The sequence below is a fragment of the Pieris brassicae genome, chromosome 5, assembly GCF_905147105.1.
Source record: "Pieris brassicae chromosome 5, ilPieBrab1.1, whole genome shotgun sequence".
In the NCBI taxonomy this organism is placed as follows: Eukaryota; Metazoa; Arthropoda; class Insecta; order Lepidoptera; family Pieridae; genus Pieris; species Pieris brassicae.
The window spans coordinates 19,642,266-19,670,019 of record NC_059669.1 but is presented as its reverse complement, the minus strand read 5'-3'; the positions used below and the strand labels follow the sequence as shown (position 1 = coordinate 19,670,019).

The 27,754-nt window shown below is 32.3% G+C and overlaps 1 protein-coding gene across 3 annotated transcripts in view; it reads left to right on the top strand.

Annotated features, from left to right (window-relative positions):
- The first annotated feature begins 1,074 nt into the window (after nucleotides 1–1,074).
- LOC123709640 (putative phospholipase B-like lamina ancestor) overlaps nucleotides 1,075–27,754 on the top strand; it is a 29,495-nt gene continuing 2,815 nt past the window's right edge. The window contains exons 1-9 of one of the 3 annotated variants that reach the window (XM_045661102.1): nucleotides 1,075–1,218; nucleotides 8,253–8,363; nucleotides 20,925–21,265; nucleotides 22,139–22,288; nucleotides 23,036–23,288; nucleotides 23,937–24,211; nucleotides 25,364–25,592; nucleotides 26,312–26,514; nucleotides 27,303–27,462. In XM_045661102.1, coding sequence (XP_045517058.1) covers nucleotides 21,147–21,265; nucleotides 22,139–22,288; nucleotides 23,036–23,288; nucleotides 23,937–24,211; nucleotides 25,364–25,592; nucleotides 26,312–26,514; nucleotides 27,303–27,462 — 1,389 coding nt within the window. In that variant the 5' untranslated portion in view covers nucleotides 1,075–1,218; nucleotides 8,253–8,363; nucleotides 20,925–21,146. The other 2 variants (XM_045661104.1, XM_045661103.1) reach the window with 2 other exon arrangements.

Below are 27,754 nucleotides of genomic sequence, written 5' to 3'. Positions count from 1 at the left end.
ACCTTTACAAGAATTAAAGATGTCATCATTATGCCATAGTGAGGGTTGCTTTGATGTGAGTGACGCCTATTTATAGAGATCTCAAAATAAACTTAATGGGAAATGAATAGATTTCATTCGACGTAATGATACCAATTCATCAATAATTGATTGTATTTCATTGTACAGCTTTGTTTCCGATACGATTAAAAATAATATTACAATTTGATGACAAAGGATTTTTCTTGAAATTGTATTGTGTTTTAAATTAAAAAATATTGCTCACATAAAAAGTGTAGCAGTCCCCTAGTTATCAGAAACACAAACACATCTGATACATAATATAAAAGAGTTAGCTAGGTAAAACTGAATTCGTAAAGTTATTATATTTTCTTGAACAATTCTTTGCAATTTAAAGTTAAGTAACTGTTAATATTTAATTCACATCGATCCGCTCAAACTTGAAATCTTTCAAGTACCTACGATGGGACTCCGAGTGGCTTTATCGATTTGCCTCCTTAAATATTTTAAAGGGCCTCCTAACAATATCTGCTTTATAAAATATTACCTACTTATTCTTCAACGGATAGTTGTAGACAAAGCTTGCCTATTGTGTACGTTTAAATGATCGGAAAATATTTTATTGATACAGCATAACAACTGTCTTGAAGTAGCTATTAGATAATATCTACTATCTACTACGTCTCTCGATACTCGACTTTATATATTATTAGACTTGGGTAAATATAACTATATACGATTTACTTAAAGAGCCATCTATTTTAGTATTTTCGTAACTCCATAGAATAATGTAACAAATACAATTTCAATCTCTACAAGATAACGCACGAAGAAGTACAAGAATAGTTCGAAAGATGGCGCTGTTAACAATTTTAATTTTAATAAGTGATAGTAAAATTTAAAGTAACAAAACTTCTAAATCGCTAGAAATGTACGTGAAAATAAAATTTTCTAAATTATAGTTAAATTCTTGTTATCAAAATTAAATACTTATTAATACGGCTCGCTTATGACGAGATTACTGCGTTTGCGACTGTGCGTCACAGTTTGTTCACTTCATACTCTACTCGTCAATTCGATGTAATTCCGAGCGGTCGTGTCTCTACAGGGCTCATTGTAGTTCTCACGAAAGCCCTAAAGTGTTCCCATTCAAATGTAGCCCATTCGTATTGCTTTACTAAAACATTACCTGTACTTAGAGAGAAAATAAATGAACACGTAAGTCCTAATTTATTCCTATATATTCTATTGCTAACATATTGCACCATTAAGTTAAACCAATTAGGGTTTTCCGTAAAATACTGATAAGTTTTCATGCCACGTACAGTAGTGTAATAGCAATTTAATTTCTTATATTTGCGTGAAAGGATCCAAAACTTTCTCTCAACACGGCATGGCTGACCTTTTATAATATGTATTTATCATAAAAAAAATTGTTCAAATATCATAGTGTGTTGTCCTACGTAGGGCTCTTGACCCCATTTACCGTGTCCCCTAACAAAATACCACGTGGTTTATATTTAGACTGTCTCGCTTAGCACCAGACGAATTCCAATATTAACATTAACCCATTGTTTGTCATAGATAACTTGTTAAATGAATGAGCCTCGGAAATTTGGCATCACTGTGGAGTTATCGACCTTGAACGTGCTGATAGTCGATTTACGCAAACACTGTTCAGTCATTGTGGTTGACTTTAAAAATTAAAATTATCGAGGATTTCAAACAAGAACGTAGACACTGCATTTCTTATATCTGTTGCGGATTAGTTTCCGCTTCCGGCTTCACATCTAGTAGATCTAGAACAAATAAAATAAAATAAATTACATATTTAAATGACTTGACCTTATTTGTGGATTAGTTGTGAAAACGCATAATTCTAAATTTCCGACTAAAAACGAGAAAACTATTCTCTTCGACATTTTGTTCTTCTTTTGCTTTGGTACAGTTTAGTTTGGCGTTAAAATCCTCAAAGTTGAGGAATAAAAATATAACCACAATTACGCTCTTCTATATTTAAATTAAATAATACAGGCCTTGGTTAGGAATGTAATAAAATCAATGAATTTAATATGTATACGTAATGAAGCGTCTCTACTGGTAAGGCAAATTATGCTTATATATAATGCTGTAATATATGTAATACTCCTCAGTTCGGCTCAGTAGACCCTTTTGCCTCCGTCTTCTGAAAATAAAAAAACACAAATACTAAGCAACTAAAACTATATTTTACCCCACACTGTGGTGGAATATTCCTAACATCATCATAATCGAAACCGTCACCAAGGCGACGTACTTGATTGACATAAGATTTTCTATAAGAACGTTACATTGGCCGTGATTTCCAAGTTCATGGTGATTAATTATTATCACATTGAGTCACCTATTAAGTGCTCATAAAAACAAAAGAAAACAGTGTCCTTCCCTTAATCGAGACTGTAAGGTGTTATTGGACATTTTTTAAAGTTAAATATTCTTATTAGTAAATTAGGTTAGATTTCAATTACGTATTAGTCTTAAGGTTAGTCGTAATAATCCATGATGTCTCAATATAGAGACAATCTAGTAAGAAACAAATTGGAACCTATCTATTATTTATTCGTATTCCTTGCATTACTTTCCCATAGTAATTACTATGGGAAAGTTTTAGCGAACGGTTCTGATTGCTAGGTATCTTAAAATTTATTATATTATTAGCATAGGTAACAAACCTATCATATCAGTTGTCCCTTAGTTTGTGTCATTGATGTAAACTAGCCTTATTAGCATTTCAATAAATTATATACTAGCCTGCATATCTTTAAATTATTCCCCTTATAATGGTTAATTTTTATTCACTGGCAATACAGCGACGCTCACCGGCCAAGAAAAGTAGTAAGTAGTAAGTGATGGCGGTTTTGCTATGGAGATGCTTAAATAAACTCTTTGTTTTATGCTGGGTAAACACAGAATTTAATGGCCTAAAATATGAGCTTATAACTAACACAAAATTAGGGGTAGAGCGGTTGCGACGCTAAGACTAACTTGGCTATCTAAGAATTCATAAATCTAAATTATACTTATGACTTAACGAGAATGTTAAAATACAATTTATAAGTGAGGTAAAAAAATAAAGGGCTCATATTGGATTCAAGTGTGAGATAATTGTTTATATTTGTTTACGCTAGTAATTTTAAACTAAAATATATATGTAACTTAACTAATGTTGGGTTACATAACTCACCTAAACGCTTACGCTTAAAAAATAAAAACAAGAAAAAATTGGGGGATGGGTATTTTTTTGGGGTGAACACCCCTTATAGGTTAGGGGTTTGAAATATAAATAATAACCGATTCTCGACTAACTGAATATCCATTAAAAAAATCATACTCGGTCGAGCCGTTTCAGAGAAGTATGGGAACGAATATTGTGACACGACAATTTTATATATATAGAGATTGTGTTGGCTTAACTGTGTGACTCATCCCTTAGATCGAATTGAGAGATTATATGCTGTGTATCTATGGCCTTTTATTTCTAATTACGCATGTAAAACTCATTCATACGGTGAAAGAAACAAAAAACCATTCATAGACAAAAAAGTTGACGGCGTGTGAAAGAAAGCTGATTTATTTAGTTATAAAAAAAACACAAAACAGATTTAGAAATCTTAGGCTAAGATCAACAGTTGTAGTGTTTAGTGAATTTTAATAATATTGCTAATAATAATCATTAAAATTATAAATAATACTTGTTAACGGTGATGCTGTGGCCTAGTTGAATTAAAGTGGTCTCAACAGTTATTGAGGTTAATTAATTTGTGATCATACAATGAGAAGTTTTAAATCATAATATTAACTGCGTGTGTTGTTGAAGTACATTGCAAAGAATTTTATTTAAATAACATAAGACTATGGCTATTGGTTGGTTATGTAAATTGTTCTATAAATCACTATGCCAATTAATTCCAATACAATTATACGCCTAATTAAAATTTTCTTTCTTTATTATTTATAATTAATTGGGTATGTAATTTTTAACAATTTGATTATATGCGTTCACGTGACTGCGATTTGAGATAAAATGTATAGCAAATTAGTATTATAATTGGTAATTCAGTATGAATTCTTTTGTTTTTTTTTTAAATATTTTTGCTCTTCAAATAGTGGTCATTTGTTCCAATTATAATTATGTATAGAATCTTTAGGATATATTTTATAATCATATAGGAAGACTGTATCTTTTTGTAAATTTGAATACTAAAAAGCTTTTTTATACTTTAATCTGTTAACATACTCCCATTATTCTAAGTTTATTTCTATTATTATTTATGATACAAAAGAAATGGTTCCCCGTATTTGCGTTCTACGTTTCGGGCATCGTCCGCTACATACAATTTTAGGTCTGAGCCTCAGATTTCTGTATCTGTTTCATGATCATTTGTTAATCAAATAGGTAAGTATATATAATCAGCCTTCTGTGTCTGACGCACGCCGACGACTTTTTGGGTCTAAGGCAAGCCGGTTTCCTCACGATGTTTTCCTTCACCGTTCGAGCGAATGTTAAATGCGCACATAGATAGAAAGTCCATTGGCACAGCCGGGGATCGAACCTACGAAATGTGAGATGAAAGTCGCAGGCTAACACTGCTCACAACAATACAACATTAAACTTTCTTTAGAAAAATATTTTTTTTAAATTTGTTATGCCATTTTTATAATTATTTTAATTATTGTATGACAGTGTTGCATTTATTATCGTAACAAAACAATAGAACATAAGTTTGATTTAGCTTTGCAAATTTGAAGCGACGGATGTTAGGTCTTATAAATACTTAAGTTTTTTATTTATTAGGTCAGTAATAGTATAAAATACAACCGTGTTTGACGAGAATTATATATATAGAGCAACAAAATTGGGGCTTGAAAATTGATAACATTTGGAACAGTTTTTATTCGGGTTTTAAACGCACTAAAGGCTGATCATAGGCATTGTGTATTCAACATTCTTTTTATTCAACAGTCAATGAATAAAAAGAAAAATATATCGTTTTATAAACAGATTTATTAGAATTAGGGTTGGTATGTTAGTGTGTACGTGCCAAGGTTTTTGATTGATTCGCAGGAAAAGTACTGAGTAGATCACAGCTCAAGTCTTGGTAAATATTATATAATTTTTTAGGAAAAAACGTTCCTTATCTTTCTATAAGTAAAACTATATAATAAAACTGTTTAATATTTTATTATATTTTTATCTTTAGTAAATAAATGCCGAAATGTTAACATGTACAAAATATATTTTTAGTGGTTTTTGGTTTTTAGGGCAGTAAAACAGTTTGTAAAAATTAGGTCTTCCAAAACTCTGCGTTATTTTCGTATCATATTAAATCATAACTTTGAATCTCTAGTTGCGGAAATTATCTTATCTAAGTCAAGAACTAGAAATTACTAGAAAATCACTATGAACACAGACTATTACAGTATAGCATTTGCTATAAATAAGAAAGGATTGTCAAGAACATACATGGTTTATCATCGCGTCTATTTCTGTACAGTGTTTGTATATACGTATAAAAATCTATATTTTTTTGACTTTGCTACTCTGCAAACCTTATTTCGAGTTATTGACTCAAATAATAGCTGTGTTATGCATTAAGTGCATTACGGAAAAAAATATGATGTCATTTAACGATGGTTTAGTTGTAGTTCTTTAAAAAACATAGTACGAAAACTCAGTATCGAACTCAGAATCGGACGCCATTACTATTCAAGTTAAGGGTGAATTTTTTAGGTAAGTAGTCTTAAAATCGAAAACTCGGATCATGTCCGATGTCACTTTCGTTAACTATTAAGTCACCGAGGCGGTTATATGGCCGTGGACACTGCACCAGCTTTATAACGAAGTAACATAATTTACAGACCACCCGTAGCCGAGAGCTATAAATCCTCTCAGTTACATCTTTATTGTTTGCTTGTATTATCTGCTGGTTAATTGTTCTTGCTAAGGCGTGTTAAGACAATTAGTCTGTCTAGATTATAAACATTATTAATGTGCAGTTGAAAAATGAGAACTGATCGTTTGTTTATGATTGGTCTAGACGCTGTTGGTCAATCAGAATCAAGTGATTTACAAATGTCTTCTAATTTTAAAGTACATCTATGAATTATTAATATTGCAAAGTTTACGCAGCTTTACTTGAAACTGGCATAAAGTCAAAACTATTGCCGTAATAATAATAAAAAAAAAATTACACAGACTACATGTTTTTATGTAGACTGTGTAAACTTTTTCACAAAAATTAATCAGTTATGAGTTATTACAATTCCACTGACGCGGTACAATTATTGTTTTATATTTAAATTTGTAAATTAAATTACAAATACATAATTGGAAATTGTCAACGTACAAAAATTACCTATATGCTAAGTAATACTTCTAATCATTATAGTAAATTTAATTTAAACACGGATATTAACTCTCGAGGCTGCATTTTCCATTCTTGATTCATATCCTGAAGTTGATTTTGCATTATTGTGTCGCACAATAGTAAATAACTATCATATGTTTATAGTATACAGAAAATTGATTTAATTCCCATATTATATCTTTTATGTTAGGATATACAATTCTAACTTTTTAATGAAATACATTTTTTTCTTATCCTCCATATAGAATACGTGTCTTTGATTATATGTATCGCCAGGCTGTATACTCAATCCGTCATTTTAAAAATCACGATGATGGTATGAATAAAACGCATTAACAATAAGAGAGATCTCTATGGCATAAGTATATCTGTATCTATGGTTATGTACGTGACTGCGCGGTCATGTGTCAGGTGTTGATTTTTGGCGCCATTCTACGTTCTGTTGTATCCAATTCGGTAAACTTTATTCTTGGCAGATAATGTCTGTTATACTGAAAGTGAATAATGTCTTTATTCAATTTATTAAGTGCCGTGACGGATATGACTCAGTGTTGCCAGATCAGATAATTTCCCCCTAGATTTAGGGGTTTCTCAACCGAGTAAGGGGTAGAATACCCCCACCCCAAATACAGTTGTTTTACTATTGTATATCACGTTCCTGATTTTGGAATTAAATTGATGTTCACCTCACTAATTGTATATTCGTTTTACCAATAACTGAATAAAACTTGAACCTGTCAATCCATTTTCTATTACAGATACTTTGCATAATGCCTTTCATTTGCCAACAATCCCCACATAACCGTCGCTTTAAAGTATTGCACCATGGCCCATGCCACCATGTGTTCACCTGAACACAGGCTTTTACAAAGGTTTCAGGTATCATGTTTTATTGTATCATTTATTGTATCATTATTGTATGACTGCAAACATAATTAAACAAGTTGTTTAATAAAAATATTCAGTGTTTTTAAGAACATAGAAAGTGATCGTAATTGTGAATAAGCAAAAAGCAGATTATAATTATGTTTGACCCATCTCCACGGGGCAGTTCTTATTCAGTTAGTCTAAACATGAAGTCATCCGTTAACCTCGTATATCTGTGTATATATTTCTATATATGTACATAACATTTTCTAATAATGTACAAAGTAAGAACGAAAGTATGTAGTCTAAAATTGACGACGCCTCAGGCTTACGGATCAGGATAGGAAGATGGTCTACTTAACCGAAGAGTGATAAACGATACAGACACAGAAATATGCCTGCTCTATGAAAAGCTTATAATACATGATATAATTATAATCAATAGCATATGAAAGCAAAAATCTTTCCATTGATTACGTAATATATAATTGACCTGATTGAATTTATGTGAATCATCAAATTTATATCTAATACGATATAAAAATTGAATTGAAAGAAAATTAGGCCGCAAATACAGATAATGTATCAAAACATTTTTTACAAAGTAAACATTTTATTTCATAACGTCTGCGTTTATTTTATGACGTCTTAGCTCGACACTCGTATCACAAGACATCTCATTCTTAAGAGCTGTCAAAAGATTATTATTTTATTTATTTTCTATTCTTACAATAACTTAGTACTAATAGAAAACTGCCCAACATAAAACTTTTTATTAACTAATTGTAAATAATGCAATTTTTTCCGAATTTAGCCAGTGTGCAACTAATTATTATATATCCGTCTCACGCGCAATAATATTCAGAGTACGCAAGAATATGTCAAACTTCATACAAAAGTAATTATTTGGCAGTTCTTGAAACGAAATGTAAGTCTGTCTTAGAACTACGGGTCTAAATACTGTTTTTATTTTTTCAGATCAGTTACGGTCTAAATCTGTGATCGACCGTCGCCACAAGCTACCAGCTGTCCTATCCCGATGGGTTGAGTACGCCGAGTTTCTGTGTTTGTGGTCACACCACCGACGCTGTAAGTATATATATATAGTTTTCTTAAGGATTAAAAAATATTAAGTAAAACGTACGTAAAAAAATATTTTTATTTGGCCTAGCCAAGAAGCAGTAATTTCATCTGATGTTAAGTGATACCGCCACCTATTGACACTCACTTTTCCAGGAAGCTCGCAAGTGCTTTAAATAAAAATTACGCTCTTATTAAGAAGGGCTCCTTCCGTGTCCTTAATTTGAATTGATTTGGAAATACGTAAGTGGCACCTTCTATAACAAACAACTAAGCCTTATTCATACTTAATAAGCGATCTATAATTTATATCTACAAAATTGGCACACGTCATAATCGTTTTCTATTTCAATTATCCTTCCGATATGAATTATATTATAGATAAATTCGATATTGTTTGTGTACTAAACAACTAAATAGTACCATTTAATCGTTTTACTGAATAACCCTGCCGAACTCGTGCAGTAGCAATAATGACCGCGTAATTAGAACTTAAAGGGAACTGTTTACCAGATGATGAAAATAAAACTAATCAATCAAGCACGGACATTGACCTTTCTCGTGCTGCATGGTCATCATGCATCTGTCACGGCAATAAAACGGGGAAGATAACGTATGCTAACAAGTATAGAGCTTTGCAAACATTGACGTGTTAAAACTCGCTATGTGCACGCGCTGAGCATGTTTAATCCTTTGCTATGGGATTTAAAGAAGAGAAAAAATATCAAAAAAGTCCTTACTCTCATCCCTGAGGTCGTGCGCAACGACTTTCTATATAAGCATTAAGCAGTTTCTGGTACTGTCAATGAAAACATCGTGAGGAAACTGCATGTATAAGACGTAAAAATTGACATCTGTCAGGCGCATAACACTTTTGACCAACTTGCCTAAAAGAAAACACACACGTGACAGATACACAAATCTACGGTTCGGGTTAAAAGGTTCCAGTGCTGCTGGGAAACGTGATTCTGGTTATTAATTTATAATATATCCTTGGTATGAAGAACAATAAATACATTTTTTTAATGTGACAGTCACTTATAAGCAAAATACAAGAAGAGATAATAAAAAGAAATTAAAAAAAAAACAATTAAACTATAAAAACTAAATGAAAATCAATTTTAAAGTGTGAGGAGGGCAACTGTGGATATCCAGACCCAGCTCGTTTACCAGAATGGTCAATCTGGAAAGCGGTGAATTTGCCAAAACGTGTGTCTCTGGAAAGGAGGTACAAATGCGATGATGGGATGCCTGGGCTATCTTCCAATTACCGTAGCTAACAATAAATTAAAAGCCACCCGCGCGGCTAATAATAATAAAAATAGCCAAACACAGATTAGGGTAAAAAACCGCCTTGACCGGGGAAGGCGAGGACCTTTACTTCGCACTTCACTCACTCCAGTGAGCTTCAGGCGATTGACCACCCCGCGACGGCCGAAGCCGAGCTTCGAGGAGACGCCCTTGAGCTAGCCGCGGGATAAAACGCCATTTTGGCCGCCAAAACTGCCCGAGCTGAGCTGTAAAGGCCCTTAAGGCCAACAGCGAGATTCCATTCAAAAAAAACTGGGCTATCTAAGGTTACACGAAATATAAATTTTGTTATAAGGTTGGGCAATCCACCTGGTCGTCAAATATCCTAACAATCATCGTATCGTTATATGTTTTATCTGTGTACAGTTTTCATTCAAATTTTTACTGGTTAAATAAAATTACTAAAAAACTTAATGTTGCCTTTGCCGAATTGTTCAAACTTAATATAGATTGACAAGTATATAGCGAACACATTTTAAAGACAGGTATAATACAATATTGAAAAACCATTGAAAAAGTCTTTATCAACGTCGGGTCTTTAACCTGCGTACACCATTAGTGCGTTCAATGCACTATCCCAATGCAGTTTTTATAACTGGATCGGCTCCTTTCAATAAATGTTAAGGGGAAGCTTTTATCGATTACCTATAAAGCTTTTTGCTATATATGCGCAATAGTAATCTTAATATATATAAATCTCCTGTCACGATGTTTGTCCGCGATGGACTCCTAAACTACTTAACCGATTTTAAATTAAATTGGCACACCGTGAGCAGTCTGGTCCAACTTAAGAGATAGGATAGCTTAGATCTTTAATTGTAGTCGCAATTGTATTTTATTGCAAATTCTTTGTCTATAATTAATTGACAGTCACAATTACCTGTTAACTCCAAAAAATTCTAACAGATGTCGATACTTTTCCACTGGATTGAGTAAGTAATCAATAGATGGCACTGCTATGGTAAACCGCCAAACGTGTCATATAAGCTACAATTCAATATCATGATTACCACGTGTTATTGAGGCTAAAGTATACATTAAATTTATTTTGTAGTAAACGAAATACCGTGAAATTAAATTATTTCTACTTTTTTAATTTTTGGTGTTAGCATAACCAACCACGTGTTACTTAGACCGAAGTGTAAATCAAATTCAAATTATAGTGACGATAATACAGTGAAATTATTCTTTCGTGTCACGGTATTAAGGCTAATTCAAACCACATTAAGTTCGCGGGGCAGCTAGTTAAGTTATATATTTAATAATATCTTCGGCGTTTCTTGTTGCCTAAGATACACTCTCTCTATGTCTGATTTCCACAAGAGAGAAAAGTGTTAGAGAAGAGCCAATGGGCATATTTTTGTGGCGTGACGTAGCCTGTAGGCCTCTCTTTTTATAAAAATATGTCGTGAAAATGTATTCAAAGGACAATTTCCGACATTTTTTGGTATACATTCCATGTACTGATTTTACTATGGACAATTAAATTAAGATAATATTGTTCTATATAATACAACAAGTTCTATATAATACAAGTTTTAAACAAAAAATTCATTAAATTTTCACGAAGTTCAATCACTTAATGTTACCGATTTGAGACTATACGACGTATTGAAGACGTCTGGTCAAAGGTATCCAAGGAATGTGGAATCCGTCTACCTGCAGACATGATATGCACTTGAAAAACTAGATTTTTAGTTTTGTTATTGTTTAAGAGTAGTGATTTTATTTTTATATTAATATTTATCAATTGTATGTATTATCGGATAAAAATTTGCTCCGCCTAAGTTGCCTTTTATGTTTTTAGTTTCTAGCTTTATGATAATATAAAAATTAAATAATCTTTATAAAATCTTTAGTATTTGGTGCTACATAAAAACGTGCGTGCGTACAAAGTGAAATTTCTTTGTAAATTAATTATTATTATGGTAAACGCTCCAATAGATGATCATGTACCAGTCAGTATATCATCACTCCATGTATTTGTATATCTTATTCACACTGTTTACTCACTGTTTACGTGCTATCATTAGCAGAATATAAATAAATAAAAAATCTACGTTAATTTTATTTACTGCACAAGACGTTATGCGACAATATATCTAAATTCTAATATGTAACTACTAAACGAATACACGAACCGATAGCGCGTATTTTTTCTTGATCTCTTCTTACTCGATCGCTTTCTCACTCTCTCTCAATGGGTCTCAATCGCTCTTTCCCTTTTCTTAGATCAAAAGCTGTACATCTTCGTGACGTTTCATCCGTAAAAAAATTACCCTCATGCGCCTCAAGAAGATTAACTTCAAAAACGCGCTACAACCTTCTAGGCCTCAGATTTATGTATCTCTTTCGCGATAATATGTTTTTCTAATTGGAAAGTAGGTGGTCACCCACGCCGTGGACTTTTTGGGTCCAAGTCATGCCGGTTTCCTCCACTGTACGATAGAGTGTTAATACTACCACATAATAGTATGAAAGTGTTACAATGTATTAAAAGATTAATATAAGAATATTAGAACACGACCCAAATCAACCATGTAACTCGGCTGAGTTTCATTTGTTTCGCTAACAAAATTGAATAATCATGAAACCACTTTCTTACTTATAATAAATAGGGTAGGAAGAATATGAACTTATTTTCTTTTGTTTTGTTAACGATTTCAATGATTGACAAATCAGTTTTACTCATTGTTATATTTGGTTTTTTACGTTTTTTTTAAATATAAATAATACTATTAAATGCATAAAATACTATTTATAACGTTCATAACAAACAAGAATCTGGGTTTCATTTGTCAACATAAACGAACTGCTAGATTAACAGTTCCTTTGTAAAGGAGATCAAAGAATTCATACATTGCAACTTTCACTCAATACTACATTAAACCTTTCACCTCTACGTGAGATTTTATAAACAAAAGTCGACCGCAGTAAGTTGGCTGAGGATTGCTACTGTAAAACTATTCTTATTTAATATGAAAATAGCAATTAAACTAGGATACTATTGCCATTTAGAGACTATTTATTGGTAGGATTTACTGACAAAATTAACTAAGTACGAATTACAACACTAATTGTATCGATGCAAATTAGGGTAAAATTCAATTATTAGTCTTTAATTAGGCGAGATTGTATCAGAGGATATCTCAATTACCATACAATTATTTAAAAATAAAAAGTATATTGAGTATTTGAGCAAACAATTTGACATCACGAGCGAAATATAGTATAGTTCTACTGACAAGAGCCTGAAGATTAATGAACTTTTTTTAGACTTATAACCTTATATTACCAATAATAGAGTACGTACGTAAAATTCTAATTTGAAGCTGGTAAACAGAGTATACATTTTTATGTGTGCACGTCAGAGAGTGCAAATACCGTAACCAACTATCCTTGTGCTTATCAGCTTACTCAAAATATCACATTGATTCCAGATGATGTAGTCTATTGACGTAATAAGTGTATACCAAGGTGGCGTTCGTTATTCAAACCTCTTGAGACAAGTTTTCCGGCAAATTAGTTAGTTAAAGGGACGTACATTTTTAAATTATTGGAATTATTTTAAAAGCATATGACAGAATATTCCCATTTTTCATATAAATTTAACGTTTTCGCTAATATATTTTATATTAAATAAAAAATTATAAATAGAAAATTTAAATACCTAGGTAACACTGAAAATGTTTAAAAAATGAAAAACGGCTTAGTATAGAAAGTTGCCATTACTTTTATTGTTTTTCGAAGTAATCTCCATTCCACACTACACGTCGACGTCGTCACATTCGATGGAACCACTGAGAAAAGCAGTGGGCCCATTCTTCCTTGGTGGTCTCTTCTGTGGCATTTTCGTTCGCATTCACCGCATCTTCAGGGCTCTTAAAGCGAATACCTCGATTTTTGTCTTTAGTTCTTGGGTATAAATGAAAGTCGCAGGGCGCCAGGTCAGGATTGGTGGCGGATCTCGACACCTGCCATAGTCAAATATTCAAAAGTCCATGCGAAGGTGTTCTGGTCGTCGGTTAAAGTATGGGGAATCCATCTGGTACAAAGCATCCTGACGCCTAAGTTTCGTGTAATATTTTTTGTACTTGATACCATACCAATGCCTAGGCTTGCACGTATCTGATGATAGATCACTCTCTTATCTTCCTCTATCATGCGTAGCCTAGCACTGATTATCTTTAGTAGTTTAGTAGTTAAAGGACGTCCCTCACGCGGATCATTAATTGCTACGTCCATGCTTAAATTCGTTAAACCAATTGTAAATAGTGGCACGAGATGAGGCTTCATTAAACTTTGTTGTAGAGTTAAATTATTATTATTTTCTTATGTAGCCAAATTCACATTTCAAGGATCGTCATGCTCACTTAAATGTCATTGCTTGTGGCGGCGTCCATGCGTCGGATTGTCTCTCTCCCTAAAATATGGCGAGGAGGCCGATGGCTGGCCATGCGTTATACTCGTGAACAGGTGCTACTTGTGGTGACTGGTCGTACTTGAATTCGTGTATGCGGTGATGTTAGTTATTTTTGACTATGTATTTGCGTGTTGTTGCCACGAGAATGTAAGTGCATTCTCTTCCGTTCTACGCCCTTGATTTGAGAACTGGCAGTAAATGTAAAATTAGAAGCATTTAATGTACATTTCTTTTTTATTGACGTTCATAAGTGTACATTGTGTTACCTATGTGAATAAATGATTTTTGACTTTGACTTTGAGTAAGCCCACAACGAAAGTCATAATAAAATCATTGACCGAAAATTTTCTCGCGTTAGGTTCATTTTCACGTGTAACATGAGTTTTAGATTTGGCGCCAATTCACAAAAACAAATGAATGCAAGTTAGCTTACCAAAGAGTTGTAAATTTAAAAAGTTTTCATTAGCAATATTTTTAACTGGCCCGTTCTAAACATTTTCAGTGTTAAATTATAACTAATAATTTTATTTTTAAACCTTTAACAAAGGACGAAGTAAATTGTATTCTCGTGCTCGGAACGGTGCTATATATGCGGTGAAATATTTATAATATTTAAAATATGACTTTATTCTAATAATATTATATCTAGCACCAGCTCCTCAACCGCTTGCGAAGTGGAAAAATCCTCCCCCACCCTACTCCATTTGCTATCATGGTGCGCGACCACGATTTACAATTTCCGAAGCGTGGACTCGACTCTGTCAAATTACAGGACCATTTCTCCTTACTACCTCTTGTAACATGTCCAGTCCACTTCCACTTTAGCTTTTTAATAAGCGTTTCAATATCTCTTACCCCGCAATGAAAAGGAGCATATTATTTCTTTAGTACTATTAATTTTCTAATCAATAGAATCTTAATATAGTTTGTACAAAATAATAATGCAAAGTAAATTTAAAATTTGCTAACCGTGGGTTAATTTTTATACAAGTTTTTGTTTAATAAATATTATAACGAATGATTTGTAATAAAAAAAATTACACACGTGATTAATTTTGATTAAATACAAAATAATGAAAGGAAGAAATAATCTTCACTCAAATTCACTAAATGTTGCAACTATTATTTTCTCAAAGTAGGTAAAATTATTGTTGAGATTGCAATTATTTTTCAAATATTTGCATATTGTGACGTTATTATCTAGATACTTTAATGTATATTATTTAAAACATAAGCCATTATGTAATCTGTTAATATGTAATTTTGATATTTTTCATTTTATTACTGTTGCTATGAATTCTGTTTGGTGATGTGTTACGTGGATTTAGCACTATTTACTCTGAATTTAACTGTAGTCTAAATTAATATCAGTAATATTTTTTCGCGTCCCGTCAAAAATAGACTCCTTTATTATTCATTTTGGCGGTGGAATATCAAAAAATCTTGTCATGTCATTATAATGTTCCTTTTTAAAACAATTTTATTCCGGTGTATATATATGTATCGTACGACCTTTATATTATTATACAAATTTAGTATATTAATATTTATAATGGATAATTAAATACCAACTTTATCATTATATCAGGTATTTTGATTGCTCCTTATAATATAACAATCGTTGTTTCAGTAGGAAACCTGTAATTATTGATTAAAAAAAATACACAATTATATAATTTTTTATCTTGTTTCATAACTATTGTTATCTGTTTTATGTTTGTTTTTAAATATTAATATTATTGTTATATTAAGTATTTCCGAATCAATTCGACTTAGGATTCAAGATAAGAGCGTACCATTTGTTCAAAACCGATAACGCACTTCGAGCTTTCTGGCAATGTGAGTGTGCATGGGTGGCAGTATCGCATAACATCAGATGAGCCTCCTGCCCATTTGCCTCTTATTACATAAATAAAAAAATTATGTATCCAGTTGTTGGCTATTATATAATATTAAAATTATAAGTATCTGTAGGAAATTAAAATAATCAAACAAAATAAATTACTGGACTCTTAACTCGGTTACAAAACACAACTTTTTGTCACAATCAAAAGCTCGTATATCAATGTAGCCTATATCACTAAGCAATTTGAAACTTTGCTACATTTAACAAAACTTGAAAATCATTTCCGAAGTTTTATTCTTAAAACATTCAAACTTATTACACTAGCTTGTACTGTATCCGTAAAGATTTCATATTTTGATTTATGATTGAATAAAACAGATTTCTGGAATTCTACAAACGGAAATAGTTGTTTATGAAAATTATTTTATTTATATTTGAGTGAGAAAATCAATATCAGAAACGCTCGTTAAAAATATTTGTATGTGAACATCATCATAAAATTCGTAAAAGTAATATCTGTTAGAATTGGATTTATTTCAGTAACGTTTACATGCTTTGCGGACGTCTTGAGTACCTTCTACAAAGAACACGGAATAATCTTTCCAACAAATTTGTGTCAGTGTTGCTATTTTATACCAACGTGTCAATAGACTTTTCACATTATTGTTAAATAAACGCTTTATACATCTGTTAATTATACAGACACTCCTGTGTTTTATCTGGAGGAATAATAATAACAGTTATAGATCATGTTTAGAGCAATTGCTAGATAAGTGTGAATCAGTTTACATCTGGGTAAGACTTTACTGTCATTTATTTAGTAGTTAAATCATAGAATAAAAGGCATTGATTTCTCAAAGTTAGTTATAGTTCCATACAAGTGACATGCTTACTGCAAAATCTCCCTGTCATATAAACCCACATTAATTTGCTGATTCTTCAAAATTTTCGTTGTAGTGTTATGTTAGCGTAAATACCTTTAGTCTATGGCTATACACTATTTTGCCAATTTATTGAAAATTGTCTTCAACCTCATTCATTCAGTTCGATTTTTTAAATTTATATTTTCCAATCTGTTTAATTTATAACAAACGACAATAAAAATAATTATCAAAGTTGGTGAATTCGTTCGAAGTTATACGCTTGCGATATGCAATCACTTTTATTAACAATGATTGACCGCAACATATAAAAAAATGTCTACTTAGTAATTCTTGTCTATGACGTCGTTAAAATGCCTAAAGAACTCTCAAGTGTTGTCTTTTGATATCCATATTTGGTTTTCATTTCAATTTCGAGATCACTCAAACATTTTTCGATATTTTCAGACGCATCCAACGAATTGGGTCCAGCCGTTCTCGTATTATAAATGGTGTATGCGTATTAACCCGATTTTGTTGAAAGATTCTTCCAAAAATCACTTCATTTGTTTATATAGACGAACATAAAACAAATCTTTAATTATAATAAAAAAAGTCCCTGTGTGTATCAAAACTTTTTGAAAATACGTACATCCAAGAATAATATTAATTTGAGAAATATATGCCAATAAAGTATATTGTTGAATAAGATTAAAAAGTGAAGATTATAATATCTCATGACATATCATGTTAACGGCGTCTGAAATATGATCTATGACCTAGTTACCATGGCGCTAATACTAAAGGCCTCCAATTACTATTGCTAGGGATGGTGATATACACGTGTGATAATACAATTGACACTTGCTATTACACAACACTTTTTAATTGAAAATTTCAAGAAAGCCCTGAGAATTGTTTCTTTACATAGACTGAGCACAACAAGCGACGTTGCCAATAAGCCAATAATATCTTTCAACCTTCTGCTTTAAGGGCCTTTACAGTTCAGCTCGGGCTGTTTTGGCGAGCGTAGCTCGGCCGGAATGGACATTTTCCCACGACTATCGCAAAGGAGTCTCTCGGACTCGGACCTCGGCTTGACCTGTGGTGGGGTGGTCAATCACCTGAAGGACGTGACGGAAGCTCACTGGTGTGAGCGAAATACGAAGCAACGGTTTACGCCTTCCCCGGTGCAAGCGATTCTAATCTGATTTTGAATGTTATTTGCCGCGCTTTTAATTGGCTACGGTAATTGGATCATCCGAATCCGTTAGGACATATTTGATATACCTGATGATCAGGGTTGTATGCCACCCACCTCTTGGATGTAACGTAGAAATGAATATTGGTGTAGTTAAGAGACTACTAAGCCACTCGATTAATGGAACCTATTATAAATAATCTGAATTAAAAGAATTTACCATCTAAATAATACATTATTAGTAATAATTTGAGGTGCAAGTAGGCGTAGAACTAAAGCCTTGAAGATTACAATGTGTATTTCCTTTGTTACGTATTCGTTATCATTACAGAAAAACGATAGAACACGATTTAATACGAATATTTATAAACTCGTGCCACTATTAATAGAAGAACGAAAATGTTATTACTTCCCATTTCAATACAAATGACAAATGAATCGAGATAAACATTGCTTTATTTTATATATCTGATGTTTGCGTTTATCAGCCATTATATTAGTACTTAATGGAAGATTAAATATTACATTAGAGGTATATTATAACGACATGTATTATCATTTTTATGTAGGCTCAAAATAATATTACTACTCATGACGGAAAACACATCTTAAAATAAATGCGTAAACGCGTGAATCAAATATAAGTAGCTTTTAAAATTTTATACCAATAATGCATCACTTGGCGAAGTACCAAGAAATATAGAATCATACCAGGAATATTAAGTTTATGGTGTTTTTCGTTATAATACCAATCGTAGCGTCTGATACTTCATACTATCGTATCTTCCTAAATTGAAAACCAAGAAGAAACGTTCTTTTGTGAGAAAACAGGCGTAAAAAACATATTGTTATTTTTCAGTAAGTTTTTAACATTTTTAGATTCGTAATAACATTCATTGTAAGCTAAACATGCATAAAATAATAATAGTCGACGAACAATTGCTTATAAATCTTAGTGTTAGCATAATATTTTCTACGTTTCTCTTTCGAACTCTTTGTAAAAACGGGCTGTTAGATTTAATACGGCTCAAAACTTTAAAATAGACGAGCTCCAATGGGATTTTATTTAAAAAAAACGTATGAAGTTCCTCTAAGTAAGAAAATTTACTTCTAAACTGATAAATAAATAATAATGGTGTTCGAATTATAGAACTAGCTGGTGTGAGCTTTATACGAGAAAGTTTAAAAAACAATTAACCGCGATTGAAGAAGCAAGTATAATCTAGTAATAAATAAATCTCCAAAGACCAAGAGCCTATCTACGATCGTAGAATTTTGTCCTTCGCGGTAGCGCTATTCAACACGGAAGCTGTTAATTTACTATCAGTTAACACATCTTGTGAAACTGAAGCTTCCGGAAAAACTAGATAAGAATATTGCATTCATAATTTTTATGCGGCTTTAATTAGTTTTAGTGTAATTTAATGTAACTAGAAGTTACTTATTCCGTAACTACCGATTGGGTCTACACACTGAAGTAGTAGGATTATCCTTATATCTATGATTCCAAAACATTGTTTCGAAAGACACCCACCGAAAAGCACGAAGGCTAACATAAAAAAAGTGCTTTTATACAAATTGACCAATGATACTAAAATAATGCCTAGCTACCTTTACATATTATTATAACTTTATTGAATTGTGTTATTATCACGCTTTGTAAAATAGCGTTAAATTGTTGCGTAGATTACGAAGATCCCTTTAAACTTGGGATCGTCGATCCGCTCCACGTGTATAATTTGATATCAGTTATGGGCTTTTGTCTTGGCAAATAGTTCATATTTTGTAAAGCCTGGTCTAGGCTGGCCGTGTTACATATTATCCGTGCTAAGTTCATAAAATGTAGTTGTTCAAAAATATTGTAAAGTAGGTATGTACTTTTGTTTTTAAAAAAAATATGGTATGATTTATGTATATTTCTAATGTATTAATAGACCTTTTAAATGGATACTTACGCTATAACAATTTAAAAAAATATATAAATCTATTTTAATATGTAAATAGCGAAAAATGTTTCTGAAAATATTTTGTGTATTTCAATTTTTTTCTTCAAAAATCGTTTCTGCTAACTGTAAAGACAGATTGCTATGTACGGGCTTTAGCTGAACAATATTAAAAATAAACTTAGTAATATCTTTAGCGCTATGCATTTCTATACAAAGAAACTGCACTCGCTCTAATATCAGTATAATAATTATTTCAATAAAACATTCTTACAGAATATGACTTACGAACATAACAGAAACAGCCGCTCGCTTTCGCAACTGCTGAAAAGCACTCGAAAATGTAATAATGTCTCCTTAGCAATAATTTATTAGCGTCGTCCTAAGACAATACATTGCCATATAATATTCTATTTTATGTACTGACCGGCCTGTCTATCAACAGAAGACATTACAATGAAGTTGTTCTTCCGCTAATGATTCAAGTTCAATATACCTTCAATATTTACAATATTTAATCGCGTTGAAGCATCATGTATTGTGAAATGGGTAAAGATAAAACAGAACACAAATCTTAAACATTAGAGTATCTTTTATTGGTTCTATGATAAGATGTCATCCTACCGGGACTTATTTAGTCTTGCTAGAAATTACGAACAAAACATCGCTTTATTATTTTCTAATTAAATTACTGAAGTTGTAAAATATTATTTAGTGAATTACATATGAAAGTGGTTTTATAATTGATCAGTGCATTAAAAATTGTGTGTGATTGTAACTTATTTACTGTTTTGGACTCAAGTATGTAGTTTACGTTTCTTTGTAGTTTTCAGATCTAAAATCTGACTTAGATGTTTTGTTTGTACGAATAACCAAACCAACTAGAACTACATTTTATCAAAGCGAAGTCTACTACTAAGAAGAACTACTATAAAAGACAAGGAGTACGAATGCCTAGGAATAACATAGATTTTCGTTTGTTTCAGGGTTAAAAGGAAAAGTAGATTAGTGTGGAAAAGCACAGAATACGTCGCAACAATATCAAATGCGGGTGCCGCCTACATTTTGTGGCGAGACGAAATCTGAAAACGCGTTATAACATCTTTAATGGTCGCTCTCCCACTGGAGAAAATTATTTATACCAACTGTCACTTCATTATTATTAAATTTCTTAATATCTTCTTTATTTTATAATATATATATTAGAAATGGCAAAAATACTAAAGGTGGTTGGCGCCTCCTGGCTGCAAACCAAAATTAGTTCTTATATACTTGGATTTCTTGGAATCCTCGCGATATTGGCGCTCTTTGCTGGACAAATTGAGAGGTAAGCATAATTATTACAGATAATTAATAGATACAGAATATTAACGAGTCATAGAGGTTTATATAGATACACCATTGATGGAAATATTATTTGTTGTTTCAAATGTAAAATTTCAGTTTTCTTTAGTTAAAAAAAAATAATATTTTTGTCCATTAATGTACTTACTGGTTTTCTGTTTCATATATATTGTTTATCAATGTAATCTGTTTTGGCTTTCTGTATTGTCTAAGTGTTTTGTTTTATAATATGTATGTTAACTGTAAGATTACTTATAATTAAATAAATAAACAACCTTACTATTTCCGGTAAATAATTAATATTTTTCAATTCATTCGAATATTTTATACAAAACGAATGTTGACTATGTACTGTGTATATGTTTACCCAAAACTTTATCGTGTTTATATGTTCTAAATTACTAAAGAAGGTAATATACGTCACAAAAGTCAATGTATGTCTCTGCCATGAATTATTGTCTAATAATAATAACCTTAAAAGTCTTGTTTATATAATTTACACGTCCAAACTAGGAAGAAAGTTCTTATATATTTAACTCGTTTTCAGTTTAAGGTGTTTTTTTTTAAATTGATCCTCGTAATAAAGCTTTGTATTTTTATAATAAAAATAAATTAATAAAATCTTCTTTAAGCCATTAATTGTACGTTTTTAAATAAGATAAAGTATATAAAGAATACCCCGTATCATACGCGTGATTATAATTGGCGCTTTAAGGCTTTTTGTCAGCGTCAAAGCGCATTTTAATTTTGAGATTCCTATGTAAACTCACTAAATTAATATACTGTTAAAAAACGTTAATATAAATCTCTCGCTTGCATAAATCACATACTTTTTTAAACATTCATAATTTTACAGAATACAAGAAGATGGCAACTACACAGCTACTGTATTTTATTCAGAGAAAACCGGATACAGCATTGAATTTTGGGGGCAAAGTAACGATTTAAATAATATACCTAGAGGAGTGGCCCGAGCATATTTTAGGCCCGAAATCGATAGTACTGGGTAAGTTTTCATGAATTAAAACAAAATCGGCTTAGCATAAAACTATATATGATAGTCCCGTTCTTGTTGCCTTAGTTTTTTATTTTTTGATAGAAATAGACACCCGCAATGTGTCCTTTGAGCGCAATAAAACTTATATTTGCGATAGAGAATATCTTTGGTAGACTGAAATCGTGTGAAATGTGACAGATTCAAAAATATATAGGTGAAAAAAAGCCACTCTATAAGGATTACATTAAGTTTACGTTTTTATATTTAATATTAGTTGACCTCTAACGGAGTGAAAGCCTCCTAAACTCTTTCACTTGTCACTCATCTTTGCTACTTTTTCCAATCTTTCCCCGCTCTCTTTAACTTCATCTTCTCAGGTTTCTGGTGGGCGTCCTCTTTCTTTTCGTATATATAAATACATTGATCAAAAAAACTAAGTAACGAAACTACCCATAGTTCAACTTCAGTGCAAGAAAAGAGCGTACCAATTCTAAAAAGGCCGGCAACGCACTTGCGAGCCTTCTGGCCAATTAAATGTCGATGGCCGGTAACACCAGATGAGACTCCTGCTCGTTTGCTTCCTGTTATATTAAAAAAAATTTGAGTGAAAAACCTGGCTGATCACTTATACATTTATTTGAAAAATATTATATTTTCGCTAGTAAATGTCTGCAGTTGTCTGAATTTATCTAATTCTCAAATAAGTGTATAACTGAATGTTATGTATACAACATCTTGTATATTGCTCACTTTCAGTTGGTCCCTACTCGAAGTGGAAACCAATGGTTCGTATCCAGACGAGATCCAAGCCTATGCAGCAGGCATTGTAGAAGGTGCGTTGACCTGGTACTCTATCCATGTTCACCTGGAAAACACCATTCGTGCAAAATGTGAGGACCGACCAATAGAGAAGCAGTGTGACAAGCTAAGAGATGCATTGGACAAGTCTGCTAACATCTGGAAAAGTTATGCAGCAGATCGAGCTGCTACAGATCCATATTGGCATCATGTAAGGATTTATAGACCTTTAGTTACTGTACTGTACTTATTTGACAAGAACCAAGGCATAAGTAAGGTATTTAGCGGGGCATAACAATTCGCGTGCTTCGCGTAAGTACGGTAAGCGATCCTGCTCCTCATATCTGACATATGCCATGGATTTGAACAGTGTCTTGCTCTAGTAGTAGTAGTTTATTGTTGATGTATAAGAACTATTCACGATTATTTGAATTTGGCGATTATTTAAATGATCCTAATACTTGGGATTGATTTGCTACAGTCCAAACAATTTGTATGAATCAAAACTTGGCATTAACCAAAGTGGCGGAGAGTTTCTTGCCAGTTTTTCTTGTACGCTCTACGTCCTTGACGTGCGAACTGGTAGTAAATGTAAGTTTATAATCAATATAACATCTTTTCTACATCGTTACCTATATGAATAAAATAATTTTGAGTTTGAGTTCAAAGTAATACACTAACTTTGGTGTGACGTGGTCTGGATTTGCTCTGGAATCAAATGATTTAATGCCTAATTGACCAGCCTCTAGAGATGAGCATCCGCCACCATATTGGCCTGAAAATTACTAACTAATCAGCAAATTAAACAGATTATATTTAAGGTTATATGACTTTTAATTTTGAAACTCTTTTTTACCAGGTATCATTATACTACACACAAATTAGGGGCGTCTTCACTGGCTGGAAGCACGGCGTCGAGAGGAATCAAAATGAATATGAAACAGATATATCTGATCTATACTGGTTGAACTCGGTGTCAGAGGTTGCAGAAATTCAACAAAAACTCAATATAACTCTAGAAGAACCAAACATCAATAAGCTGCCCGGCTTATCCAGTGCTTTTGTAAGAATAGCCAATGATACTGACGATGAAAGCGTCAAGAAACTCTTTATAGCACAAAATGCGGCTGGAAGGTATCTTAGGCTTTTAATCTTAACAATTTTTTTAAGTATTTCCGAACCAATTCGACTTAGAGTCGACTTAGACTTTCAAGAAAAGAGCATACCTGATAAACGGTATTCCTGATATTTCTATATATATAGCGTTTGCATACAGTATGAGCATGTCTTTGGACATAAGGTAACATTCAGGGCAAGAATGACTTTGGTTCGCGCTTACCAAAGTTTCCTCTCTCTATCTTACCTTGTGGGTCAGACACAAAAGGCATTACTTTCTTAAAAATAAATGATATCAAACTAAATAAGAAAGTTTTGCGATTAAACAGTTGCATGGTCTACTAAACGTACGAGGTTCGCTGATCCGAGTTAGATCCTAAAACTCCGACGAGACTTCATTAGCCACATTCATTTGTATAAAATTTAACTTTAATACTCATATACCTTGCTAAATTTTCCTTTCTATGTAATCCTAGAGATACTAAAACTAAAAAAATACGTACCCATGCGTCGCTTATCTGCTACTTTCAATGCTCTAGGGAATAGGACTCGTTCTTGCAACTAAGTTACTAACATTACTAAAAATATTGATATATATTTTTCAACAATCTTCCCACTTGTACCGTAATTTTTGTGTATAACGCTCTTAATGCGGCTTAATTTTCTATTTATATCATAAAAATCAAATATACAGTACGGTTTTGACATTCAACACCTTTTGTCTTCAGTCACCGTGACCACGCTCGCTGTAAAGCACGCGAAACGTCGGAAAAAATTAAATTTATAATTATGTAAATAATTATAAGTTTATAATAATAATACATAGCTTCAATCCGTTTAAAAAGTGTTTTCATAATGTGTTAAAGCTATGTTAACAAAAGACAATACTGAATATACAGTATTAATAATTTTCTTAACCTACATAGTAATCATTAAAATGATTAAAAAGAAAATTAAAACAAATTTAAAAAGTCCCTGGTTAAGTTTCTATTTCGTTTTAGATTTTTCCTGTTTGCTAGTGATTAATACTAATATAATTTATGTGTATGTGTGTAAAATTTGTGACGTCATATTTTCTTGTGTCTTTTAATTCTTTATTTATAATATATAAATTTTCAAAAACTTATAAATAAATAAAATAATATTACTTAAATTAAATGACTTCTTCAGTTATTCATCAATGACACGAATAATGAAGAGGTACAAGTTAAACTATCAAAGCATGACCAAAGACAACAAAGCCGGGTTGACCATAGACTTCTCAAGTTATCCAGGATCTATCACCAGCCAAGATGAGTTCTACGTCATTAAAGGGTCGAACCACAGACTATCAATCGCCGGCACGACGATCAAGAATTACAATAACAAGCTGTGGAAGGATGTTAACATTACAGAACAGGTGAGTTGTTGTATTGTTTCCTGTTGCGTCATATTGCATACTTTGTTGAGTAATTAAAAAAAACCTTTTAAGGTCTTAGATTTCTCTATTTCCAAACCGAGTTCGACTTAAGGTTCAAGAAAAGAGCGTACTAATTCTTAAAGGGCGGCTACGCGTGTCCATGGGCGGCGGTATTACTTAGCATCGGGTGGGCCTCTTGTACGTTTGCCCCCTGTTGTATAAGAAAATGTAATGCGCACATAGACAAAGTGCATTGGTCAGAATGAGAGTCGCACGCTAAAGCCACTAAGGAAGTAATGCATACTTGTCGAGTAAATAAGAGTAATTTTGTGTTAAGTTAACTCAAAAAAAAACATTAAAAGTGCGCATTACTTTGTATGATGAGTTTAGGCGTACCTTTGGATTTGTTTTATTAAATAAAACATATTTACTAAATATTAATATATACGTAAACATATTAATGTGAACATACCATCGTGAACAGAACACGACATAGTAATAGTATGATTACAGGTTACAAACAAAATTCCTTAATCTAAATATATTTGTTTGTTTTCCTCCTATTATTAGAAAAACAATTATAATGAGTTTCCTTTATCTTTAAAATATAAGCTCTAATAATATTTATCTATGTTTAATTTTACGTAAAATCAACTCTATTAAATTTTTTATTCAAAACTGTGACGTAGTAAAAATAATTAATTTTAATCGAATTACAGTTGCCTATTGGTCCTCGGGTATCGGCAGCCAATCACCTTGCAACAAACGTCAGTACCTGGAGCCATATGCTGGCTTCCAGCAACTCAGGCACTGGCTGCAAACAGTGGCTGGTCGTTGACCATGATAGATTTGACAATTTGCATAGACAAGAACCCGTAGAGCACCAAGATCAAACGGAGGTCGTCACAGAGATTGTTAGCAAGTAAGAATTACTTTCATATAAAAAAATTTAAATTACATTAGAGTACTGCGCAAACCGACAGTTTACGCCGGTTTTTTCTCTCGGCCTACACTCTCGGTCTTCTTTGCTGATGAGCATCCCTACCGATTCAAATTTATTGACGTGGAATAAGTGATACCTGTATCTTATATTCCTTTATATTGACGTCACAGCTATACTAAACCTTCTTAAACTAAATCATAGTCCTTCTTAATAATTTTTTTCTGTTTTTGACGTGACAAGGATAAATGCTGCATGCATGAAAAAGCATGACTTATTGTCCCGTTACGCTTATTGTCACGTTATGTTCACTGTCCCGTTTCGCTCATTGTACTCTTACACTTGAAGACTTAAATATGCAATCAATTCGTTAATGTATTGTTATGACGTTGTCACGTTAAACTATCGTCCGTAAACCGACTTCACAGACAACTATTTTTTTGTATGTTTAAGCATAATTATACTATGGACCGATCTGGATGATCGATAGAAATTATTCGGATATTCACCGACTCTGAAAAAATATTAATAAGTTTTCATATCCCGTGTATCCGATTTATTATGGAGATGAACCACATTTGTGGTGCAATTAACTCTTGTTTATTTATTTATTTATTAAAGTTCACCACATCATATATAATATCTACAGTATATGTTACACGCTGTATTTTCTAAAATATATGATAATTATGGTTAAAATAAGGCTTATATATTTTTGATTTTTTTAAATTGTGCTCTGTGCAATAAAGTATTATGTGTATAATTGACAGTGACACAAGGCACATAGTCCTTCACCGGCCTGGAAAAGGACACACAAAGGGACTCGTCTGGCTGATCGAACAAGTTCCCGGACGCACGCATTCCGCTGATCTTTCGGACGCGCTGTTAGAGAGGACGTACTTGGCTACATATGGGTTGCCGCATTTTAAAGTAAGCTTTGAAACGTTAATAAATCTTTACATATTCGTTAAACCTGAATTTATTATCTTTAATAAGTTACGCAACTTCATTAAATTGTATTCATCATATCAAATAGTTATCTGTATTGATAACACAGATTAAACAAATTTGCTAAAAAGCGCTTAAAATGTTGTATAAATAAAGTAAAATATATTCACGTTTATATTATAGATCTGGTAAAGCAAAAGCAAGTAATTTAAGTATATTATATTAAAAAAAAATTATGAAGCAAATTGTAGTTAATAATATATTTTATTCAGGT